Source organism: Haemaphysalis longicornis, unplaced genomic scaffold (genome assembly GCF_048455015.1).
Source record: "Haemaphysalis longicornis isolate Haplotype H1 unplaced genomic scaffold, Haemaphysalis longicornis Haplotype H1 scaffold_2, whole genome shotgun sequence".
NCBI classification, from domain to species: Eukaryota; Metazoa; Arthropoda; class Arachnida; order Ixodida; family Ixodidae; genus Haemaphysalis; species Haemaphysalis longicornis.
The window spans coordinates 182,586,368-182,608,957 of NW_027526295.1; the positions used below are offsets into that span (position 1 = coordinate 182,586,368).

The following is a 22,590-nucleotide window of genomic DNA, read 5'->3' on the forward strand; positions in this document are numbered from 1 at the left end:
AAAGAGGAAAGGAAGTCCATGCAACCGTGCATCGATAACGCTCGTGTACCACATGAAAGTATGCGGGAAAATTTCACTCGTACGTTAAGTTTGTCCTCCTTTTGAACGGAGCGCCAGGCTTGTTTGAAAACCGACGAAGGAAAGGTTATGAACAATGACTGCCGCCGATACGGAAATACAACTTCCTCCCTTGTAGCCCAATAAAAAGTTAATGAGAGGAGGAGGAAGAGGAGGAATAAATTTTATTTCATGAGTGCTGGTGCTGCTGCTAGGGCAATGGCCCAGTGGAGGGCGTCCCTAGTCCGGGATGCCCTGGCCTTGGCTGGCAGTATGCGCGGGTCCCAGGGCCGGACTTGTCAGGCAGGCCACCCACTGCTCTTAAGAGGGGGAAGGGTGGGGGTTAGGCCTTGGGTTTGTCCGCACTCCCATACTTGATGGTATAGGGTACCGGGAAAGAGACAGAAATTACAGGTGGCCCGGTATAGGGTGGGATAGATGGCATGAAGAAGGGTGCGATGAGGATAGGAGTTTGTTTGTATTCTTCGGAGGCTGGTGGCATCCTGTCTCGGTAACTCGGGATGTGGAGCCGGGTATATTCTTCTGCTCTGGCGATAGTGGGCCAGGGTATCTCCATATTTTACGAGAGGTCCTGCACAGCCGCTCGATGGAAACAACCTTGTTTCCATCGAGCGGCCGTGGGTTCTGTTTGGGAGCAGCAGGCGATGTTGGATAACGGCCCGGTGTACATTCGCGCCGGCAGCGGCATGGGCAGCCTCATTACCGGCGGGAGATGTGTAATTATTTTGTCGCTAGATATACTCATATAAGCGATGTCCGTCTAGCCAAAGAACTCTGCGAAAGCACCGTTTGCTTTATCTCTGGCAGCCATTTCAGTTCTAGAGATATATCTATTTCATGACATGCAGTGGTGGTGGCGGCGATTATTGGATCGTAAAAGTTAGTAAAAGCACGAAGTACGGATACTGCGACAAGTAACTGGTTAGTATGCTGTTAGCAAGTCCCACGACCTTTTGTTTAAGAGTGTAGGTTTAAGACAAAGGTTCATCTCCGCAGGTCAGTTCCAAAAGGCAGTCCTGAAAGGATAGTTAAGAGAGAGAAAAAAACGCAGTTCTTTGATATAACCACCGAAGCCACTGGAAATAAATTTGTGCGATAAAAAGAGCGTCAACTCGGCAACAAGAGCAGCGTATTCATTTTAATTAATTATAACCAGGAATTGGCGAAATCTTAACGCTGATTGTACAAAGTTGCATGACTTGAATCACAGATCAGTGCGTGCGCGCACGCACGCACGCACGCACGCACGCACGCACGCACACACGCACGCACACACGCACGCACGCACTGGTCTGTGATTCAAGTCATGCAACGTTGTACAATCAGCGTTAAGACCTGGCTTGGTTTGGTTTTAAAGCGCGTACGTTGAGAATGGTGTACAAATTAACATCGAGCTTTAGCTCTGAAATCGCGGAGAGAGGTGTAGATCTCGTCGCCGCCGACGCTGTTTCGCTTTGCCTGTGGGTTGGGTAGTGTTCGGGAACGTCACGCATGGCCGGATGTGCTGTGAGCGGGTTGGTGCCCTTGTAACCGCCAAGATTAGGGCGACGCCGCAGTCTGGGCTAAGCTTCGATCGTTGTCGGTGCCGACGGTGGAAAGCGAAGGTGAAATTCAGGCCGCGAACGCAGGCCGCCCCTTTGCGGCGCATGCAAAACACTCACGATGTGCTCCTTCTGCACGAACTTTCTTTCGCGTTCACGCTCAAGCAGTCGGTCCGCTCTGCAGGCTATTTACCATTTCAGGGGCACCGCTCCCTGCGTGGATGTGGCGCGCGGAAAGGCACCGAAGGTAGAAAAACAAATAGTTGTCGCGATAACGATAGCATAGTGTGTATGTGTGTGTGCGTGTATATATATATATATATATATATATATATATATATATATATATATATATATATATATATATATATATATATATATAATATCACACCTCTAAGTCGGCTCCCCGACCACTTGGCACTATAGCGTTCCACGTCATATTAATTTCGCTTATGAAAGGAAAATTGTTGAAAATATGAATGAGTGCGTAACTTGATTTGTTTCAGCTAGTGTGAAGTGGGCTAAAGGCGATGTTAGGGCATACATGGTGGACATGGTTGATTTTAAGTCGACGTTCATGGTTATGACGCGCGGGCTGCTTTCTGACGTGAAACACTTTTCATATTTGGAACGGAACGTGCCGAAACAAAACCGTGTAGAGATGTGGACCTATCTGTCGACCCTACCTCAGCACAGGGTCACCTTCATGCATTCGCACTGATTAACCGGCTATAGATTAGTAGATTATCACGGCTACTGTTTCAAACGGTCTCGCGGATTATTTAACGTATACTATAGGGTGTCCAGGCTACTACAGCTCCATCGATGGGAGTTCAAACATGGCAAACAGAACGGAGTAAACAGACTAGCTACACGTAATAGAAGCACGTTTGGGGTACCGTGCCAACGTAGTCCGTTTGTTGCCTATGAAGGCAGCTTGCAACGTAACGACACGTTACTCGTGGCGTGCGTGTACGATGTAGAGGTTACGTCAACCGAAGGAACGCTCGAGTCCTTGCAGAGATACCGAGTGTCCCGATTTAGTTCTAGGAACTCTGTCCCTCATTACGGTCTAGTCGTTCTCGTTTCCTTATTATTATTTTTTTGTAAGTTTTAACTCGTAAAAGTACCGTTGACACAGCAGGGCCTCGAATCCAGCGTCCCACAGGCAAGCTCGCACCAGTCCTGGGAGCTCGGTTTCGTCCTTCGACCAACACCATTTGCCTAGCATTGAGTATACAATAGCGCAGATGGAACGATAACGGCTGGAGTAAACTGGCGCGCCGCCAAGGTGGAGAGGTATGCGGCGCCACCAAGGTATGCGGTTAGTATATACCCGTATCGTTGAAGAGACGAAAGGGCAGGCTGTATAGCTAATTCAAAGCAGTTGGTGGTGGGACAAATATGTTGTCTTGTCTTTGTGCCTTGATTGCGTACGTGCGAGGCGTATGCATGCTGCTTTGAGTGAACAGCATGGTGCTTGAGGTGAAGAAGTATTGCTCGTATTTCAACATTCAAGTTCTGCTGGGCGTAGAAGTTGGTAGAAGGAAACACTTCCTGTATGTGTGTTTAGTATGTTTGCTATGTTAGTGCTGAAGATGCTGCACTCCCGTGTGGTTACTGCGCGGTATGCAGAACTCTGCTGAACCCGACAGCGAACATTTTCAAGTGCGTGTTTTACCATTTGTTTAGAACAAACGAACTCTCCAGAGTTCAATTCTGTTCGTTCAGGTTTATATATATATATATATATATATATATATATATATATATATATATATATATATATATATATATATATATATATATATATATATATATATATATATATATATATATATATATATATATATATATATATATATATATATATATATATACATATTACACTATGTAATATATTACACTAGAGGGGGCCCCTCACCGGTGGGGTGCCCAATCATCAGCGCCTAAACCTCGTCTTGAAGTTTTCACTCACTCACTTGTCTCATTTTTCACCTTACGTGGCATTTTAGGCTCTCTGCTGGCCAAACCTCTTCAGCATCATTAAACTACTCTCTCTCTCTCTCTCCCTCTCCCTCTCTCTCTCTCTCTCTCTCTCTCTCTCTCTCTCTCTCTCTCTCTCTCTCTCTCTCTCTCTCTCTCTCTCTATCTATCTATCTCTCTCTCTCTCTATCTCGCACGCACGCACGCACGCACACACGCGCACACACACACACACACACACACACACACACAGCAATGTGCCGGCGGTGCTGTCTCGCAGTACTTTTTCTAATTTGCTTTCCTTATTCTGCTGGGACTTCCTATATTGATATTGGAGGTAGTAGTGTTTTAAAGTGAAAAGGGTCTTGTACAACGTTTAGATACTTTCGCTCTAACGCTACATTCTGCGTTTACCGCTTTTTTTTTTTTTTTTTCGTGATCGCTAAGTGAGCTCTGAAAATATGACACATTAGGCCGTTGGAGTTGGCCGCTGTCGTCGTTTGAGCAGGAAAAATAAAGGGTGGGGGGAGTTAACGGTAGCAGACTTGAGAGCTGACTATTGCGAAGAAAAATCTCGAGTACCGCTTTCGAGCTGCATTTTGTGTGAAGTCAGTTAAACACAATTTAACTCCGTGTTGCCTCCGTGTTCACACTTCAGATTATATGATTAAACATTTAACTCCGTGTTGCCTCCGTGTTCTCACTTCAGATTATATGATTAAACCTGGTGAAGTTGGATACTGTTAACCAGGCTTTAAGCAAGGAGACGCCCTAATTAACCATTTTCAATTTCAGCTTGTCATAGCCCCCATTCGTTAAATCGCGCCAGAGGGATGCCCGGTTGCGGTGGTGAATTACAGCCGCCTGCCTATGCCATGCACTCAGTCAGGATATGGCCCCACCACGTTCTATGGCTTCTTTGCAGGGCGACTACATCTGGATAGAGCCGCAGGCGAAGCGGGAGTTTGACGTCGCCATCGGCGCCAGGGTCGCCTCGGCCGAGGGCAGAAGGATACAGGTCATCGACGACGACGGAAAGGTGCGTGTCATGTGCGCTCGGTCAAGGTGGCAGCCGCCCGCAGGGTCGCTCTGGCGATTGAGCGACTTGTGTAACACCGTAATCCCAACGAGGGAAGTTATTTCTGGCCCAGCTTGGCGGCCTGCCTTTGTGTTCATTGACGCATCACCACCTCGGGGTATTACTTCCGTGTACGCGCAACGGGTAATTGACCGCTGTGCGCGCGAAAGGACATTTTGTTGGGTCTAACGTCACTAAATAAAAGCGTAGCTTAATTAGCGTAGGGCCGCTAGTTGGGTCCGTAAAGTTTCGCCGCTGCTGTCGACGCAGGAGCAATGGCTGACTCCGGAGCGACGCATCAAGGCGATGCACCCGACGTCCATCCAGGGCGTGGAGGACATGATCTCCCTGGGGGACCTCCACGAAGCCGGCATTCTCAGGAACCTGCTCATCCGCTACAACGAGAACCTCATCTACGTGAGTGGCCTGTTGAGTATATTACAGAGGGGCAGGTAGGAAGGCGTTTTCGCGAACATAAGCCTTCAGGATGTACGAAACATTCGGTAGGTTGGAGGAGTCCTCGCAAATCTGTTATGGTCGCTCAAAGTTCGCTCAGAGAACTGTAATCGGAATCGCGGGGGCATAAAGGAAGATCAAGCACTGTTTAAGTGCTTAGCATGGCCCGATGGAGCAGGGTTCTAGGCCTTCCTCATATCGAACGAATCAAAGTATGACTGGCAACGCTACCGGTTTAGCGGGATGCGGTCAAAAATTATTCCTTTAAAACCTGTACCCTCTGCAGTGTTCTGTGTTTGAGTGCGCGGTGAGTGTGGATGTATTTTAGTCCTTCACCTTCGCTGAAGCGCGCTTCACGGCACCAGCAAGATGTCTACCTTTCCTCATGTTACAACTGGCAACGTTCCTACCGATCCTGTGTTCATTGCATGCCGTGCGGTATGCGGATACTTCGAGTATATATATATACGTGGGCTGACGGGGAAACGAACCGTTACAGCCACCCTCGCCCTTCGGTTTCCCGTCCCGTCACAAGCGCGACCTTGGGATGCCGGCCAACGCGCGCTCATGAGTGTTCCCTTCCCTCGTTCGGCTGCTTTCGGTTATTAGCGGACGAAAATTAAGAAAATTGTAACGCTTTCTTTCGTTTGCCGCAAATGAGGAGTGGTTTGGTGGGCGGCGGGACATTCAACGCTTTTTAGACACGGTCGGCGTTTCTGTGAAGTAAATTGAGTGACGGCCACTCAGGCATTCTGCGAATTCGGCTTCAGCAGTTTTACACAAAGTTTAGCTTGGCAAGGCTTGCAAGCGAGCAGTATTTCGTTCTTGCTTCTTGGCCAATCCTCTCTTGGGTAAATCATGCGCTAAGTGGTTATACGGACCTGAGGAGGAGGAGGAGGAGGATAGACATGCATATTGTTGGCAAAGTATTAATATGCAGTCCTCAATCCTGGGGCGGTATTCTCGTGTTTGTCCGTTTTAGAAACGTCTGTTTCGCGTCCGTTTTATTGTGACGTACTTCCAGTTGTAGGCGCGCTTTGGGTTGACATTTGCGCAACTGTTCTTGTAAACACACGCTTTAAAGGGACACTGAAGTGATATGTAAACATTGCGGGATTACTTGCGCAAATTGTAGTCCGGAGTCCCCAGGGCATGTTTCGACCACCCTGGGCGCGTTTACGCGATTTTATTTAGTAGAAAAATTAATTCGAAAATGCTGTCCTCCTCTCTTTACGCTCGCCCATTTTCTGCGGCGTTTTCGTGTGACGTCAGGAGGGGATGAGCTGGCAATTGGCTGCGCTACTGCACGGCTCCCCGGCCTTCAGACAGAGTCAGTCGGCCCAGCGTTTCGTCCGCCGGCCGCCGACGGGTCGTCGCAATTCGTTCGCTCAGTTGAAACGAAGCCAGGACACGTTTGTGAATGGTAAAATTTGCCTTTGTTCACTTGGTTAGTTTGTACACTGTATCTAGCTCCAAGTCAAGGTCGCTTCACAAAAGCGCTGCACAAGCGCACATGCGACGCTTCGCTGACTGGTATGCCAGTAGGAAAATATAAGGCCTCTTGAAGGCGGGAGAAGAGTCAGCGAAGTCAATATAGGTACTAAGGAAATAAAATCAACTGATATTTTTACCGTACAGCGTAAAACTAGGGTGCGGGAAGCACTTTTTTGCGCTGGGCGAACAAGCACAGCGGTCAGCAGCACGACTACGCATCTGCGAACGCTTTTCCGTCTACGAAATGCAATTGCTAGACGTGAGCTATTGTGGAAACTCGGGCGACGCTTACTGCACGAGCGTAATACAACAAATAGTCACCTAAGCTGCTTGAAATGCCAAAACTAAAGAAAAGTGTAAACTGGTTGTACAATATTGCCGCGAACCATACATTGGGTTTGTTTATTTGTGTTTTGCTTTTACCGCCCGGCTGCGCCGGTCTGTGTTATCTCTGCGCCAAGGGAAGCGCGTGTTCCATTCTTTCTTTCTGTGCCGCATGTGTTATCTGTCGTGATAGGGAGAGCATTCCAATCTAACGTGAACAGCCCAGAATAATCTTCTTGGATCTACTATGTTCTCGATGTGAATCGACGTTTCGAGAACCACGCGCGCCGAAAGATAAAAAGCCTGCAGTGCGGACGCCGGAGCATTCGATTCTGCGACGCTCGCTGACGCAAGTCACTTTGTTGACCGCTGCTTCGCCGCCTCTGTATTCTTTTGAGTTGTTAGGGGAGCACAAGTTCGCTCCAATAAACTTGTTTCTCCTGCAAGACAACTGCGTCGTCCTTGGCTTCGTGACATCTGGTGGAGGTGCTGGGTACGCACCCTTCATGCCCACTACAACCTCGAAAAGCCGCCAAGCCAGTCCAACAAGAGCCAGCCCCCGCCTGCAAGATTTACCGCCCGAGTTCGGTTTGATGCCAGAAGGGCCCAAGAAAAGGAACGCTGCAACCAACACCATGGTACAAGAAACAACGTCGCCAATCATGCTGCAGCAGCCCCGGGAACCGCCATCGTTCCGAGGAGCCCCCGCTGAAGATCCAGAGGAATGGTTGGAGAAGCTGGAGCGCGTGCGGATCTTCAACAGGTGGGACGATGAAGAAACCTTCCGGCATGTTTTCTTTTACTTGGAGGATGCAGCCCGAACTTGGTTTGAAAACCACGAGAGCGCCTTGACCGACTGGACGCAATTCAAAAGCGAGTTCCTTAAGACCTTCACGACCGTGGTGAGAAAAGAACGAGCTGCGATTTTACTGGAAACTCGAACGCAACACCCGAACGAAGGAGTCGTAATCTTCGTCGAGGAAATGAAGCGACTTTTCCGCCGTGCGGACCCAGGAATGACGGAAGAAAAGAAACTACGGTTTCTGATGCGAGGTGTGAAGCAAGAGCTCTTCGCGTGCCTTGTTCGCAACCCCCCCAAGACCGTGTCCGAATTCGCGTCTGAGGCCGCCGCGATGGAGAAGACGCTCGAAATCCGAACGAGGCAGTACGACCGCCCAATCAATGCGCTGGTTTCGGAGACGCTTGGTGCCAGCGCTATCAACTCCGACTCACTACGCGACACTATCCGCGAAATAGTGAGGGAGGAGCTGCGGAAACTGCTCCCGACGCCGCCGCAACCACAAGTCGCTTCTCTTACCGACGTCATTAGAGAAGAAGTGCAGCAAGCGCTGGGAACTTCAACGACGCCAGTAGCACCTCGCGAGCCGCAAGCCATGACCTACGCGGCTGCTGTACATCGCCCTCGCCCACCTGCACCCTATCGTCACGAGGCTCCGTACCGTCGTCCCCTCTCGCCGGCCCGACCACCTGCGGCGCAACCCCCTGCCCCAAGGAAGACCGACGTGTGGCGAACGTCCGACAATCGTCCGCTGTGCTACCACTGCGGAGAGGCCGACCACGTCTACCGTCGCTGCCCCTACAGGAGGCTCGGTTTGCGAGGGTTCTCCGTCGACGCACCCCGCCCCCGAACTGGCCAGCGCCCATCGGAGATCGAAGAGTACCTGTCCAACACCAGCCGTCGACCAGCCCGTTTCAACCGTTCGCCGTCACCCTACCCATACCAGTCGCCGAACCGCCGTAGCAATGCTGAGTTCTCACGTGGAAGGTCCCCCAGCCCACGTGGGGGAAACTAAAAGATGCAACTTCTGGAGGTAAAGTTGCACGATCGCGGAAAAATGAAAACCCTCCAACGACGCAACGACTCGCGGAAGACAGTGACTCACAACATGCCCTCATCCCGACGACCCGGCCCAGACCTGACGAGACTCCCGTACACGACGACAGCTATACGCCGCGACGCGCACCCGACCGGACCGAGACGTCCGCTGAGAAGACGATGACAACGACGACGCACAGTGCCCGACCGTCAACACGCACAAGCCGAGATGCGACGCCCCGACGCACCCGGAACTCGAGGAAGGCGGCATCCGACGTCAAGGTGTCCATCGACGGCTTTGATGTAGTCGCCCTCGTAGACACGGGAGCCGACTACTCCGTGTTGAGCGGACCATTTGCGTCTAAACTGAAGAAAGTTATGACCAGATGGGACGGTCCGCACATACGCACAGCAGGAGGCCACCTCGTGACGCCAAGTGGAACGTGCACATCGCGCGTCACCATAGACGGCACGACGTACCCTGCGGTGTTCGTCGTTTTGCCAAACTGCTCCCGCGACGTAATTCTCGGAATGGACTTTTTGACGGACAACGGCGCAATAATCGATCTGCAGACGAAGTCGATAACTTTTTCCTCCGACCACTCCATGACGCCGGAATCGAACCCCGAAATCCGTGCAGCTGTAAGGATCGCCGATGATCACGTCACCCTGCCACCCCGCGCAAGCTTGATGGTCGCAGTCTACTGTGAAGATGCTGCTCCTGACGTCGACGCTATCGTAGACACCGATCAAAGGGTGCTTCTCAACCGTGGTGTGTCGGTCGCAAGAGGCATTGCGCGCTTCAAGGAACACCAATCCCACATTTTGGTTACGAATTTCACCGAGGAGTACCAGCATTTAAACAAGGGCGCGGCAATTGCATTCCTCGAAGAAGCGCAAGAAGCAAGTGACGTGATCGCGGTCGCCGACTTTGAGCGCACACCCGTTGAAACCTTCAAGCTCCCGCAGCCTTTCGACGTGAATCCGGCGCTACCGCAAGAACAACGGAACAAGTTATCGGCTTTGCTGCGTCGCTATAGCGAATGTTTTTCGTCGAGCGCAAAACTACGTCAGACCCCTCTAGCGAAGCACCGAATAATAACCGAAGATGGAGCCCGACCCACCCGACAGTCACCGTACCGCGTCTCTTCACACGAACGGGAAGCCATCCGGACTCAAGTCGACGACATGCTCAGCGACGACATTATACAGCCCTCGAAAAGCCCCTGGGCTGCGCCCGTCGTACTCGTAAAGAAAAAAGACTGCACATTAAGGTTTTGTGTTGACTACCGGCGACTGAACAAAATCACGAAAAAGGACGTGTACCCCCTCCCCCGAATCGACGACGCCCTCGACCACCTCTGCCACGCGAAGTACTTCTCATCGATGGACCTGAAGACCGGCTACTGGCAAATTGAAGTGGACGAGAGAGACCGAGAGAAGACTGCATTTATAACCCCAGACGGCCTATACGAGTTCAAGGTGATGCCGTTTGGGCTGTGCACAGCACCAGCGACGTTTCAAAGAGTCATGGACACTGTGCTAGCTGGCCTTAAGTGGCACACCTGCCTCGTATACCTCGACGACGTAGTGGTATTCGCCCGGACTTTCGACGAACACCTTGCAAGGTTGGAGTCTGTACTCGAGGCCATTCGTACGTCGGGGTTGACACTGAAGCCTGAAAAGTGCCGTTTCGCATACGGGGAACTCAAGTTCTTGGGCCACGTCGTCAACGCCGCGGGAGTCCTACCTGACCCGGCAAAAACTTCAGCCATTGCGAACTTCCCAAGGCCGAAAGACAAGAAGGGCGTGCGAAGATTTCTCGGGCTGTGCGCATACTACCGGCGCTTCGTCGCAAACTTCGCACGCATTGCAGAGCCACTCACGCGCTTGACGAAAGATAGCACCCCTTTTAGCTGGGAAAACGACCAAGAAAAAGCATTCTGCGAGCTGCAAAAACGCCTGCAAAGACCGCCCGTGCTCGCTCATTTCGACGAAAATGCCGAAACGGAAATGCACACGGACGCCAGTGATATAGGCTTGGGTGCCGTCCTTGTCCAAAAGCAAAGCGGCTGCGAAAGGGTAATCGCCTATGCCAGCCGTGGTCTGTCGAAGGAGGAGAAAAACTATTCTGCCTCTGAGAAAGAGTGCCTGGCTATTATATGGGCGATTTCAAAATTTCGCCCATACGTGTATGGAAGGCCATTCAAGGTTGTAACAGACCACCATGCGCTGTGTTGGCTCGCCAATTTGAAGGACCCCTCTGGCCGTCTTGGGCGGTGGAGCTTGCGCCTGCAGGAGTTCGACGTTACAGTCGTTTATAAATCCGGCAGGAAACACTCCGACGCCGACAGCCTGTCCCGCGCCCCCGTCGACCCACCACCACAAGACGCTGACGAAGACAGCGCGTTCTTCGGGATCGTGACGGAGAGCGACCTAGCCGCCCAGCAGCGTGCCGACCCCGACTTACGCGTCATAATCGAGTACCTCGAGGGATGCAACGTTGCCGTTCCTAGGACCTTCAAACGCAGCTTACCAGCATTCAGCCTGAGAAACTCCGTCCTCGTGAAGAAGAATTTCAGCACCGCAACAAGAGCGAATTACCTTCTCGTCATCCCCGCGGACCTTCGTGACGAAATTTTGGAAGCGTGCCACGACGACCCGTCTTCCGGACATCTCGGCACAGCGCGCACTATTGGAAAAATCAAGGCGAGGTACTACTGGCCCGGCCTTACCTCTGACGTCACCCACTACGTCCGGAGCTGCCGTGACTGCCAACGACGAAAAACGCCGCCGACAAGACCCGCCGGACTTCTGCAACCGATCGCCGTCCCATCGAGACCATTTCAACAGATTGGAATGGACCTTTTAGGCCCGTTCCCTACGTCACGATCACAGAACAAGTGGATTGTCGTAGCGACAGACTACATGACGCGCTACGCAGAGACCGCCGCTCTTCCGAGGGGGACTGCACAAGAAGTGGCAAAGTTCTTTATAAGCCAAGTTGTGCTGCGACATGGAGCCCCGGAAGTCCTAATCACCGACCGCGGAACGGCATTTACTGCGGAGCTGATGCAAGGAGTATTACGCTACAGCAACACGGATCACCGAAGAACGACGGCGTACCACCCCCAAACGAACGGACTAACAGAACGTTTGAACAAGACAATCGCAGATATGCTGTCAATGTACGTTGACGTTGAACATAAGACTTGGGACGAAGTGCTCCCGTATGTCACGTTTGCGTACAACACGGCTATCCAGGAGACGACGCAGCTGACGCCGTTCGAGCTTGTCTACGGTAGAAGGCCAACTACGATGCTCGACGCCATGCTTCCGCACGTAGAAGACGACGACCTCAACGCCGACGTCCACGGATATCTTCAACGTGCGGAGGAGGCCCGCCAGCTCGCTCGAGTTCGTATAACGGACCAGCAGCTGGTGGATGCGGGCCGCTACAACCTCCGACGCCGAGACGCCGAGTACCAACCAGGGGATCGTGTGTGGGTTTGGACTCCCATCCGACGACGCGGACTCAGTGAGAAGCTCCTGCGACGGTATTTTGGACCCTACAAGATTCTACGACGTGTTGGCCAACTTACCTACGAAGTGATCCCCGATGGTGACTCCGGCACATCACGACGACGCACGCGGCCTGAAGTCGTCCACGTGGTTCGCTTAAAACCTTTCTACGGACGATGACGAACTTTTATTTTCATTTGTTCGGACTGTCGCTTATGTTAGCATCGGGTCGATGCACTCTTAGAGGGGGGGTAATGCCGCGAACCATACATTGGGTTTGTTTATTTGTGTTTTGCTTTTACCGCCCGGCTGCGCCGGTCTGTGTTATCTCTGCGCCAAGGGAAGCGCGTGTTCCATTCTTTCTTTCTGTGCCGCATGTGTTATCTGTCGTGATAGGGAGAGCATTCCGATCTAACGTGAACAGCCCAGAATAATCTTCTTGGATCTACTATGTTCTCGATGTGAATCGACGTTTCGAGAACCACGCGCGCCGAAAGATAAAAAGCCTGCAGTGCGGACGCCGGAGCATTCGATTCTGCGACGCTCGCTGACGCAAGTCACTTTGTTGACCGCTGCTTCGCCGCCTCTGTATTCTTTTGAGTTGTTAGGGGAGCACAAGTTCGCTCCAATAAACTTGTTTCTCCTGCAAGACAACTGCGTCGTCCTTGGCTTCGTGACAATATATAGCCTATATTACCAACACCAGCGGAGCCATCTCCGTGGCCGTGCGGTCTGGGTTGCTATAAAAAAATAGGTATGCCCCGCAAGTATTTTGCAAGTCAAGAGTTCGAATCCCCGCGGGTACGTGCTTTTTTTTTTTTTTTTTTTGTAAGTTAACTTTTTCGTTTTCTATATTGAGTTCACCTTTTTTTGGGCCGCAACGTTCATGGCTCCACGAACTATTTCACAAAACGCGCGCAGGCTGGCACTGGCGCGCTAGCGAGTTCTCGTTGGCGTGCTGTTGCCATAAGCACCGACTGCTTGCAGGCAGTGGGCACAGGCCAGAATGAACAGACCCTTGGCCTGGTGCGAACACGCTTTTTACGACACAGGCATGAGGGAGGCAAGCTCCAAATATGGGGGAAAAGCGCATGACATTTGGGCGTCTGCGGGTACGCGGAGGGCGTTCATGCACTGCGTAGGTTTCGGCTAGTGAATGCTACGATTCCAATCCGTCCTAGGAGGCTTATCTTTATGCATTTTTACAGCTGACAACATGGCAGAAGCGCGGTACGATGATTACTGAGTTATTGAGAATGCCCATCCAACAACGCCAACGGTTGTGATTTACAGAACCGAAACCGAAACCGAAACTTGTTTGGTTGAAGCTTGGGCATCGTCCAATCACGGTGCCCGCTCCTCCTAACGTCACAGCTTTAGTTGGTGCGGCCGCCGCAAACCGCGCATGGTATTTTTTCTTCTTTCGCGCTTTGTAAAATAATTACCGATTTGTCAACCGAATAAACGATGAAAAGTGTGCTAATTTGAGCCAGTCTACGCAGTGCAAGCAAAAACGGGAGCTTGACAAATTCACTTCAGTGTCCCTTTAAACGACTAAACCTATTTTATACTATCTTTTATGTGTTTGTTCAACAGCGAACCAACAAGGCGACGAAAAATCCTTTGCTCCAAATCTTCTGCTCTGACAATAAGCCGTGGCTCATGGCTCCGCCGAGCTTGCAAGGCATCATATCCGGCTGTACGCTTTTATAGCCAATGAGGGCTTGCTCAAAACGGACACTTTTGAAATGGACACAAAACGGACAAAACACTAGAATTCCGCCCCTGGACGAAGCTAGCTCAGCTTTCTCTCCACTTTTCCAACACATGAATTGATTGAAAAAAAAAAAATGGACAGTAAACATCGCACCAAACACTTCGGTAACTTTTCTTCTCTCTTTGGGAGTTCTTTCGGTGGGACAGAAATATATATATATATATATATATATATATATTTTAGATTTGTAAGGTGAAGTGAATCTGGTTTGTCTCGCACAGATTTGTCCCACAAAACTTAGTAGCATCACGTTGGGAGTCATCCGAGACGAGCTCTGCGTAGTTCCGCTTGTGTTTCAAAATACCCCACCACGTGTCCCACGTGGCAGTGAAGCCCCGCGGTGAAGCCTCCCTCGCGCCCCAAGGGGTTGTTAGCTCTTTTTGCCGACGGCACACGCCGAACGCCGCGTCACAACCCACCTGAGTAATGACATTGGTAGCGGTAATGATATATGAACATTGTGTCTTTCTAAACAAAAAAAATATTTTCAAAGAACAGTAAATGTATGTTGTTTTTTATCATTTGCCGAAGGCCGCGTGTATGGTCTAGGTGATGGCCTAGGTGCTGTCTTTGGTATTTTCTTATGCAGTAGCTCAGGCTTCTCAAGTCTGAGCTGCCAAGAAAATATGCTTTGAAGCATATTGGTTGCTAAGTCTAAAAAAATTATTTACTGATTAGTTTTAGGCAATCACCCAGGTTAGTTCGCAGGATCCTTAAATTATATTCTCTGGCACTGACCAAAAGTTTGCATACTTAATTGCAAATCATGATTTGTCCCGAAGGCGCAAATTAAAAAGTGCACAGTAGCAGTACGAGAGGAAGGAGCAAACACTTTGTGTGTTACTTGGTGATTTGTGTGCTTTTTTGTGCTCCTGCCTTTTTTACTGTGCGCTTTTCACTTTCCAGCACGTGCCAATTCTAGCCCAACTTTTTTTTGTGTCCGAATAGGCCTCGTAAAAGGGTGCTCCCTTCTGCAGTTAAACAAGTTCTAAATAATCAGTAAATAATTTTTTTAGACTTAGTAGCCAGTATGCTCCAAAGCTTATTTTCTTGGCAGCTCCATCCCTGTCTCAGGGCAACTAAGGCAAAGAAAGCAAGCTAATGAAGAAAAAAAAATAGTTTTCATGAACTAACTTCAAGGAGGATCAGAATATATACTCCAAAAACATTCAGCACTGCTGCTGCTTGTCCCTCATTCATGATTGCAATCTTCCTTTTTAACAAGTTAAGAGTCCAAAGTTTGATGCGTTGAAATGTACAGGCAAGCTCTTTGTTCACGCCACCCTGTGGCACATTGCTTCCAGTGTATGGTTGCTTCGGTGGGACCTGCACGTCACTGTCGTATTTGTCCCCACATGACACTGGCACTTCTATTGTGCACTGGAATGGGGAGGGAAATGAAATGTAACAATGTGGTAAGGTGTCACACGTCATTCCAATTTCCTTATTGTTTGGAGGAATGCTGTTCTCACAGGTACCACACTGTCCTCTGGCTTGCCAGTATAATAATAAAGAATTGCAAGATGTTTTCATAGAAATACTTTGGAAATAAAACACTTTTATAACACGAAATTCTTTCCCACGTTTGACCAAAACAGATCAACTTCAGGCTCACGCATGTTAAAGATTTGCTTTGCAATTTTTTTGCACTTTTTTTGTTTAGATATGTCTCAGGCAAGTATTTTGTGCCAATTCTTTGAGCAGATTTATGCAGGAAAAAAAAGTCCAGCTTAAAAACCATAGTTTGTGTAGGTGTACATGCCAGGGTGTGCATGCATGTATATGTGTATGCATGTATGTGTATGAGTGTGGGTTTTTCAAAGGTGCAGTCTTTTTTTTATGTGACTTTTATATTTAGTTTTAGCAATTTTGGCACACCTTAATATTGATTGAGCGCGCCTCATCGCAACGCAGGCGATGAGGCGCGCCGTAGTGGAGGGCTCCGGATTAATTTTGACCACCTGGGGATCTTTAACGTGCGCCAAAATCTAGTACACATGGGCGTTTTTGCTTTTCACCTCCATCAGAAAAGCGGCCGCGGCGGCCGGGAATCGAACCCGCGACCTCATGCTCAGCAGCGCAACGCCTTAGCCAGCAAGCCACCGCGGCGGGTCACCTTAATATAAATGCTGTATAATGAGATGATATGTTTTCAGCTATGGTGAATGTTGTGGTGGTTAAGTCAGCCAGTATCAGAAAACTGCCTCAATATGAGGCTTACAGCAGTTGCATTCTTGCTGGTGATTTCATTTACTGATGCTCCACTGCCCTCTTTTAGCTACTCAGCAACAACTTCTAGAGAAGCTACGAGTGTGGCTTCAACAGACCTGCCTTCACCTTGATGACAGAAAATGTTCAGTTGGTTAAAGCAGCTGCAGTAATGTTTATCCTCCTTTTGTACAGTGAAAGTAAGGCCGGGTTAAGACTGTTGCCACAACTGTCATAATATGTTTAAAGAATGACGTCATTTCACGTCTCAGCCAACCGAACTGTGTGACACGCCGTTTTTTTTACGTCCGTAGTTCACGATACGGCTTTTGCGTCGGTAGTCTGAACATAGCCTAAGGCGTATAGAACACCAGGGCCTTCTCAAAGCAAGATCAATCAGGTGCTTGACACATGGAAGGCTCCTGTATGCGTTTGGTTAAAAACGGTAAGGACACAAGCTCTCGCTATGCCGTTACCCTGCAAAGTGTTTGGTTGATAAGCAGTGGCAGATTGTCGTGCTTTCTGAAAGAGTAGCTCTTAGAGCACTGCACGGGCCCAGGCTCGATGTCGCGGGCCCAGGCGAGGCTAACGCTCAAAGCCGTGGGCCCAGACCGGGCTCGGGCTTGAATTCATGGACCTGGCCATTAATATTTTCGACGTGAAATGTAGAAAAGAGAATTCTAAGAAATGTTCTGAGTTTGTTTTCATGTGGTTCTGATGTTGATTGCACGCATTGTTTTAAAAACGTGTTTTGGTAGGTCTGGTAGTCAGTTTACTGAAATTTTAATGGCATTTTATTTACTGCATCAAGATTTTATATTTTGGAGTATAACATACCAAAGACGCGATTACAAGGAATGCCGTAGCGGGGAGGGGATTAGTTCGGACGACCTTGAGCTCTGCACCTATGTCTATGTACATGTATCGCACCCATTGAAATGCGGCTGCTGTGGCCAGGAATTGAGCTCACGTGCTAGAGAAACAGCACCGCTGAGCAACCACTGCATGTAGAACATTTCAATGCATGTACATACATACACATTGATTCAAACGTGGCACCAAAAATTTCAGCATACTAGCTTGTGGCCGAGACAACCACGTGATATTGCCAAGAATCTGGTCATCAAAGGTGATGGTGTCGCTGATGTAAGGATATGAGGTATTATTACACCGGTGTGACATGAACTGAAGATGGTAGAAGCTAAAGCATGTGCACTACTTACCCCTAAATTTTTGCATTTCAGTCCGCGGCAAGCTGTACAGACTAGATGCTCCATCTGCTTGCCTGCTACGAAGGCACTCAACCAAATATAATAAACAAATTTTTTTCAGCATCTAAGCCCGGCCTGGTCACGTGCACACGGGCCCTCCCTATGCTTAAAATTGGGCCCGGGCTGGGCCTGGGCTTGAGATAACGGGCCCGGGCCGGGGCCGGGCTTCATAGGGCAAGCTCGGGCCAAGCCCGCGCTTTAAAATCAGGCCGTGCAGTGCAGTGCTCTAGTAGCTCCTCCCCTTCCCACTCGTCCCTCCTTGCAGACGTACACTGGGTCCATCCTGGTGGCGGTGAACCCGTACCAGATCCTGCCCATCTACACGGCGGAGCAGATCAAGCTCTACAAGGACAAGAAGATTGGCGAGCTGCCCCCGCACATCTTTGCCATCGGTGACAACGCCTACACCAACATGAAGAGGTTTCACGTCAACCAGTGCGTCATCATCAGGTGGGGACCACGTTGGTGTGCCTCAATTCTCATGCCTTGCACTTTTCTCCTACGGCCTTGAACATCTTAGCACATACAGTGTGTCATAAATTATTGTTCTGCACGCACAATCTCTGAACTTGGCTAGAAATATTTTTTTACAACCTCTCTTTGAGGCGTCTAGAAAAGCACACGCATAGAGGGTATTGGTAGCTACCCAGGATCTCTTTGTGGCATTGCAGGCATTTTTCTTAAGCATTTTTATGATGAAAGCATGCTTCGGCTGTCCCAAGTTCGCCATATTCACACTGCCATTCTAACTATGCAATGTATTTGTTTCAAGGCTGTGGAGGCATATGGGAGGGCTACCTTGCAGCACGTGTACCCACAATGGTGGCTTTGCCTCTAAAGCACTGAGCCGTAAAGCACAGAGTCACAGTTACTTTTCTTGGCTGTGGTGGCCATGTTTTTGATGGATGCAAGAAAACGAGACAATTCGTGTCCATGACTTCAGTATGCGTGAAAGATCCCTGGGTGGTCTAAATTAATCTGCAGCCCTTCAATTTGCTAGCCTCATGGACTGTGTTCTGTTAACACAAAAGACCCAGTTTAAAGCATTGTAGATGATGTGCATTGCAGACATTGCCAAGTTTTCATTCGCCAGTGTTTAGTTTTATTCTAAAAACAGTTCACATTTCTTTCCCTTCTTTGCAGTGGCGAAAGTGGGGCCGGAAAGACAGAAAGCACGAAGTTGATCCTCCAGTACTTGGCAGCTATTAGCGGCCAGCACTCATGGATAGAGCAACAAATCTTAGAAGCTAACCCAATTCTGGAAGGTAAGGTCGTTTTTTTTTTTTTTCATTTTTCATCGTTCCTAGGTTTTTACGTCATTCTTAGACTGGGTTGCTACATGCTAACCCTGTAAGGCAGGGGGTTGGGCAAGCATGCTGGTCATCGGCTTTACTGGTAACCATGTCACCCAACTAAGTGGTAATTTTTGTGTCTTCTGTTAGATGCATGGCTGCGCAGCTAACCTGATCACAATTTGTGAAAAATGGCACTGTACAGGAGAGAGAAATGCCAGCTTTATTAAACAATGCGTAGAGTGTCTGAGCAGGAAAGCTAGACAAGGTATGATCCCTCTGTATTCGGTCTTTAGTTTCTCTCTCTGGGCAGGAAAAAGCTTCAGCCCCACAAATCAGGTCACCTGATCTTTAGCCTGATTTAAAGCTCTAGATACCATAAAATTCCATAAAAAGATACCATAGGCCCCTTATCTTTTGCCTGAGTGCTGACGCACGTTTGTCTGAGCTGCAACGCTTTCATACCGTAAATTCATTGTTTTGTTGGTTTCTCCTCTCCCCCCCCCCCCAGCATTTGGAAATGCAAAGACGATCCGAAATGACAACTCCAGTAGGTTTGGCAAATACATTGACATTCACTTTAACAAGCAGGGCGTCATTGAAGGTGCCAAAATTGAACAGTACCTGCTTGAAAAGTCTCGGATTGTGAGCCAAGTAAGTATTTACTCGCACCTGCATGCAGTACCGTATTTTCCTGCATATAACTCATACCATAACTTACACAAGTGTGGTGCTGAAGCAGGTGTGGGAGTTCCGCTTAAGATGCGACCATAACATTCGGGGGTTCTATTTACTTCTTTTTAAGTGATACTTAGAATTAAGAGTTATGAGAAGGTGTAGGCATTTCTTATAAAGATAGATGCCATTATTTTTTGCTACTTTAATTTCTTGGATATGTTATAGAAACCTGCGCTGTGAGAAGAATGCAGAGGGAGAACTGAAAATTTTTTTTTTTTCCCCAGGCCCAGTACGAAAGAAATTACCACATATTCTACTGCATGCTGTCAGGGCTGAGTAAAGAAGACAAGACGAAGCTTGAGATTCAAGATGCCTCAAAGTACCACTACTTGACACAGGTATGTCATTGTCCCGTTGGTTAGACATGAACGTACCTACCGTAACTATGTCAAAGTCACGATCCATAACCCCCCTGTTTCTGGCTGAAGGTCTGGACGGCCAGTGGTGACACAGTTCACTTTAACTAGAATGAAACAAAAAAAAAATGAGGACCATTGCACCTTTGGTCACAACTTGCAACCTCGTTTTCTTCCAAACAGGGTGGAAGCATCACGTGTGAAGGTAGGGATGACACGGCTGAGTTTGCTGACATCCGCTCTGCCATGAAAGTGCTGATGTTCTCCGATCACGAAATCTGGGACATTCTCAAGATCCTGGCCATTGTGCTGCATCTTGGCAACATCAAGTACAAGCGTAAGTGCACACATCTCGGGTCAGACAAGCGCAGCTGCCCTTAGCCAACGTGTTAGCAGCTAACCGTGCTAACATTTGTGCTATTCTTATTTTCACAGCTCGGCTCATTGACAACCTTGATGCTGTGGAAATCATTGGTGCTGGTAGTGTCCAAAGTGCTGCAAAGCTCCTCGAGGTAAGTTTTGATCTTAAATTTACGTGTTCCTAGTGGGTGCCACTTGCCGGCTAGAAGGAGTGATTGTTCGCAAAGAAAGGTGCTTGTGCGTGTGTGTGCGCGTGTATGCGCCTACATGCATGTATTTTTATTTGTTTTGAAAACCACAGCCTGATAAAAATGCAAAAGCATGTAGCATAACTCGATATATTAGTAACCTGTTGCATACTTTGTATTAACTTGCAACTGACTTGCAAGATCAGTGGAAACAATGTACGGTAGCATTTCGGCTGGTGTACCCGCAAATTTTTCCGACATTTATTCGCGGGGCTACCTTGGTTGCCAGACCAGGACTGCCCTCTGTTGATTAGCTCGCATCATACATTCGCGGGTACTACAAACGTATTGGGGCCCGCAAAGGACGCGGATCTGTCAGCCCGCTCTGGTTACAAATCCCTGCGCGCTCGTGCCGCGGCTCGGGCTCGGGCCCGGGTTCGTTCTGTTTTTTTTCGCTTCGTGCCTAGGAGAGGTACTACAAACGTATGGGGCCCGTAAAGGCAGTCCGTAAAGGGGAGGGCGGTCCTGGGCTGGCAACCGTAGTAGCGCCGCGAAAAAAATGACTGGGAAATTTGCGGGTATGCCAGCCGAAATGCTACCCAATGTACTGTACCCTTACACCAATACTCTGCTTAAAGGGAGCCCAAGTGTAAAAGTAAGTTGGTCTTTATCAATATTATAGTGCTGTGAATGCAGTTACACGAGAGGGGCAGTCATTTATTAATGCAGAAAGTGTTAAAATTGGTATCATTGCCCATGTTCCCTCACCACGATCTGTGACAACACGAATCAGGAACGGCAAAGTGAGATTGGTGGAGCTTGTTTGTTTAAACATTTTTCTGTAATGAACACTACGATGGGGACATGTAAATGAACAACCGGTGCATCTATCAACTTTTCCCGAACATGCGCATAATTAAAAAAGACAAAAATTTCAGCTTTTTAAACATTATCAACAGGCTGTCTCACTTGTGCAGGTAGTCAGGTGAATTTTATTTTTGGTTTCAGTCATAATTTGTCTTCACATACTAAATTAGGAGATTCATGTGGGTAAACTGGATAGCTGTCGTTTCTTCATACACATCTGTGTGTGGTATATGATAGCGAGCGGTAAAAATGGGAGGTTATAGTGTTCTTGTCGCGTCTGTCCCAACTAGGTCAACCAGCAGCACCTAATGGACGCCCTGATGACGCGCACCATCTTTGCTCATGGGGACACCGTGGTCTCAAACATGAGTGTGTACCAGTCCAAGGACGTGCGGGACGCCTTCGTAAAGGGCATCTATGGCCGCATGTTCATCTGGATTGTCAACAAGATCAACTCGGCCATCCACAAGCCAAAGGCATCACCAGGACACTACCGCACGTCCATAGGCGTGCTGGACATCTTTGGCTTCGAAAACTTTGCCGTCAACAGGTGAGGAGACCTCCACTTCCCGGCCTAGAGAAATTGGTTTGGGGGGGCAGCCGTTATCAGGAATTTTGCTTTTGCCTTTCCCTTATTGGGGCATTTTAGCTCACTCCTTGCGTTTTACTTCAAAGTCTTACCATATGCTTCGCTCTAAGCATCCAGTGAACTGCTTCCTGGTGATTTTTTGTTAATCTTTCCTGCGTATTTTCCCACGTGCAGGATAGCAAACTAGGCTCTAGCCAGGTTAACTTTCCTGCCTTTCTTCTACATTCTTCCTTCCTTCCTTCCTTCCTTCCTTCCTGTGTATTGGTTTGGGAGCTCAGATTATTTGTTTCAAACAATGGCATGTTTTTCTCACACCAACTACAGTGTTAAGTGCATTAAATGTTAGTGCTAATTTATGATTTTTTTTTTTCTAATGTAGCTCAAGTATAAAATTTAGCATGCTTTGAACAACTTCAAAGGGATGGAAGTAATGTAGAACCTGCCTGTGTGCATCATATGCTAGAGGTTGCCAAGGTACACATGTGTTAAAACAACAAAGATGTCATATGAATTAGAGTTCCTTTCTGGTGCAAGTTCTTAAATGCCTTTTTCCTCTTAAAAAAATGTTTTATGCCTTGGTCCTGTAGCTAGGTTACCCACAAGACTTATATTTGACTGTGAATATCAA

At 48.7% G+C, this 22,590-nt stretch overlaps 1 protein-coding gene across 1 annotated transcript in view; it reads left to right on the forward strand.

Moving 5' to 3' along the window:
* Ck (unconventional myosin-VIIa ck) overlaps positions 1 to 22,590 on the forward strand; it is a 156,237-nt gene that overhangs the window by 71,173 nt on the left and 62,474 nt on the right. The window contains exons 3-11 of the mRNA XM_077698866.1: positions 4,531 to 4,644; positions 4,954 to 5,100; positions 17,838 to 18,022; positions 18,716 to 18,837; positions 19,376 to 19,518; positions 19,827 to 19,940; positions 20,142 to 20,295; positions 20,394 to 20,470; positions 21,664 to 21,923. Of these exons, the coding sequence (XP_077554992.1) occupies positions 4,531 to 4,644; positions 4,954 to 5,100; positions 17,838 to 18,022; positions 18,716 to 18,837; positions 19,376 to 19,518; positions 19,827 to 19,940; positions 20,142 to 20,295; positions 20,394 to 20,470; positions 21,664 to 21,923 (1,316 nt within the window). The remainder of the gene's footprint in view (positions 1 to 4,530; positions 4,645 to 4,953; positions 5,101 to 17,837; positions 18,023 to 18,715; positions 18,838 to 19,375; positions 19,519 to 19,826; positions 19,941 to 20,141; positions 20,296 to 20,393; positions 20,471 to 21,663; positions 21,924 to 22,590) is intronic.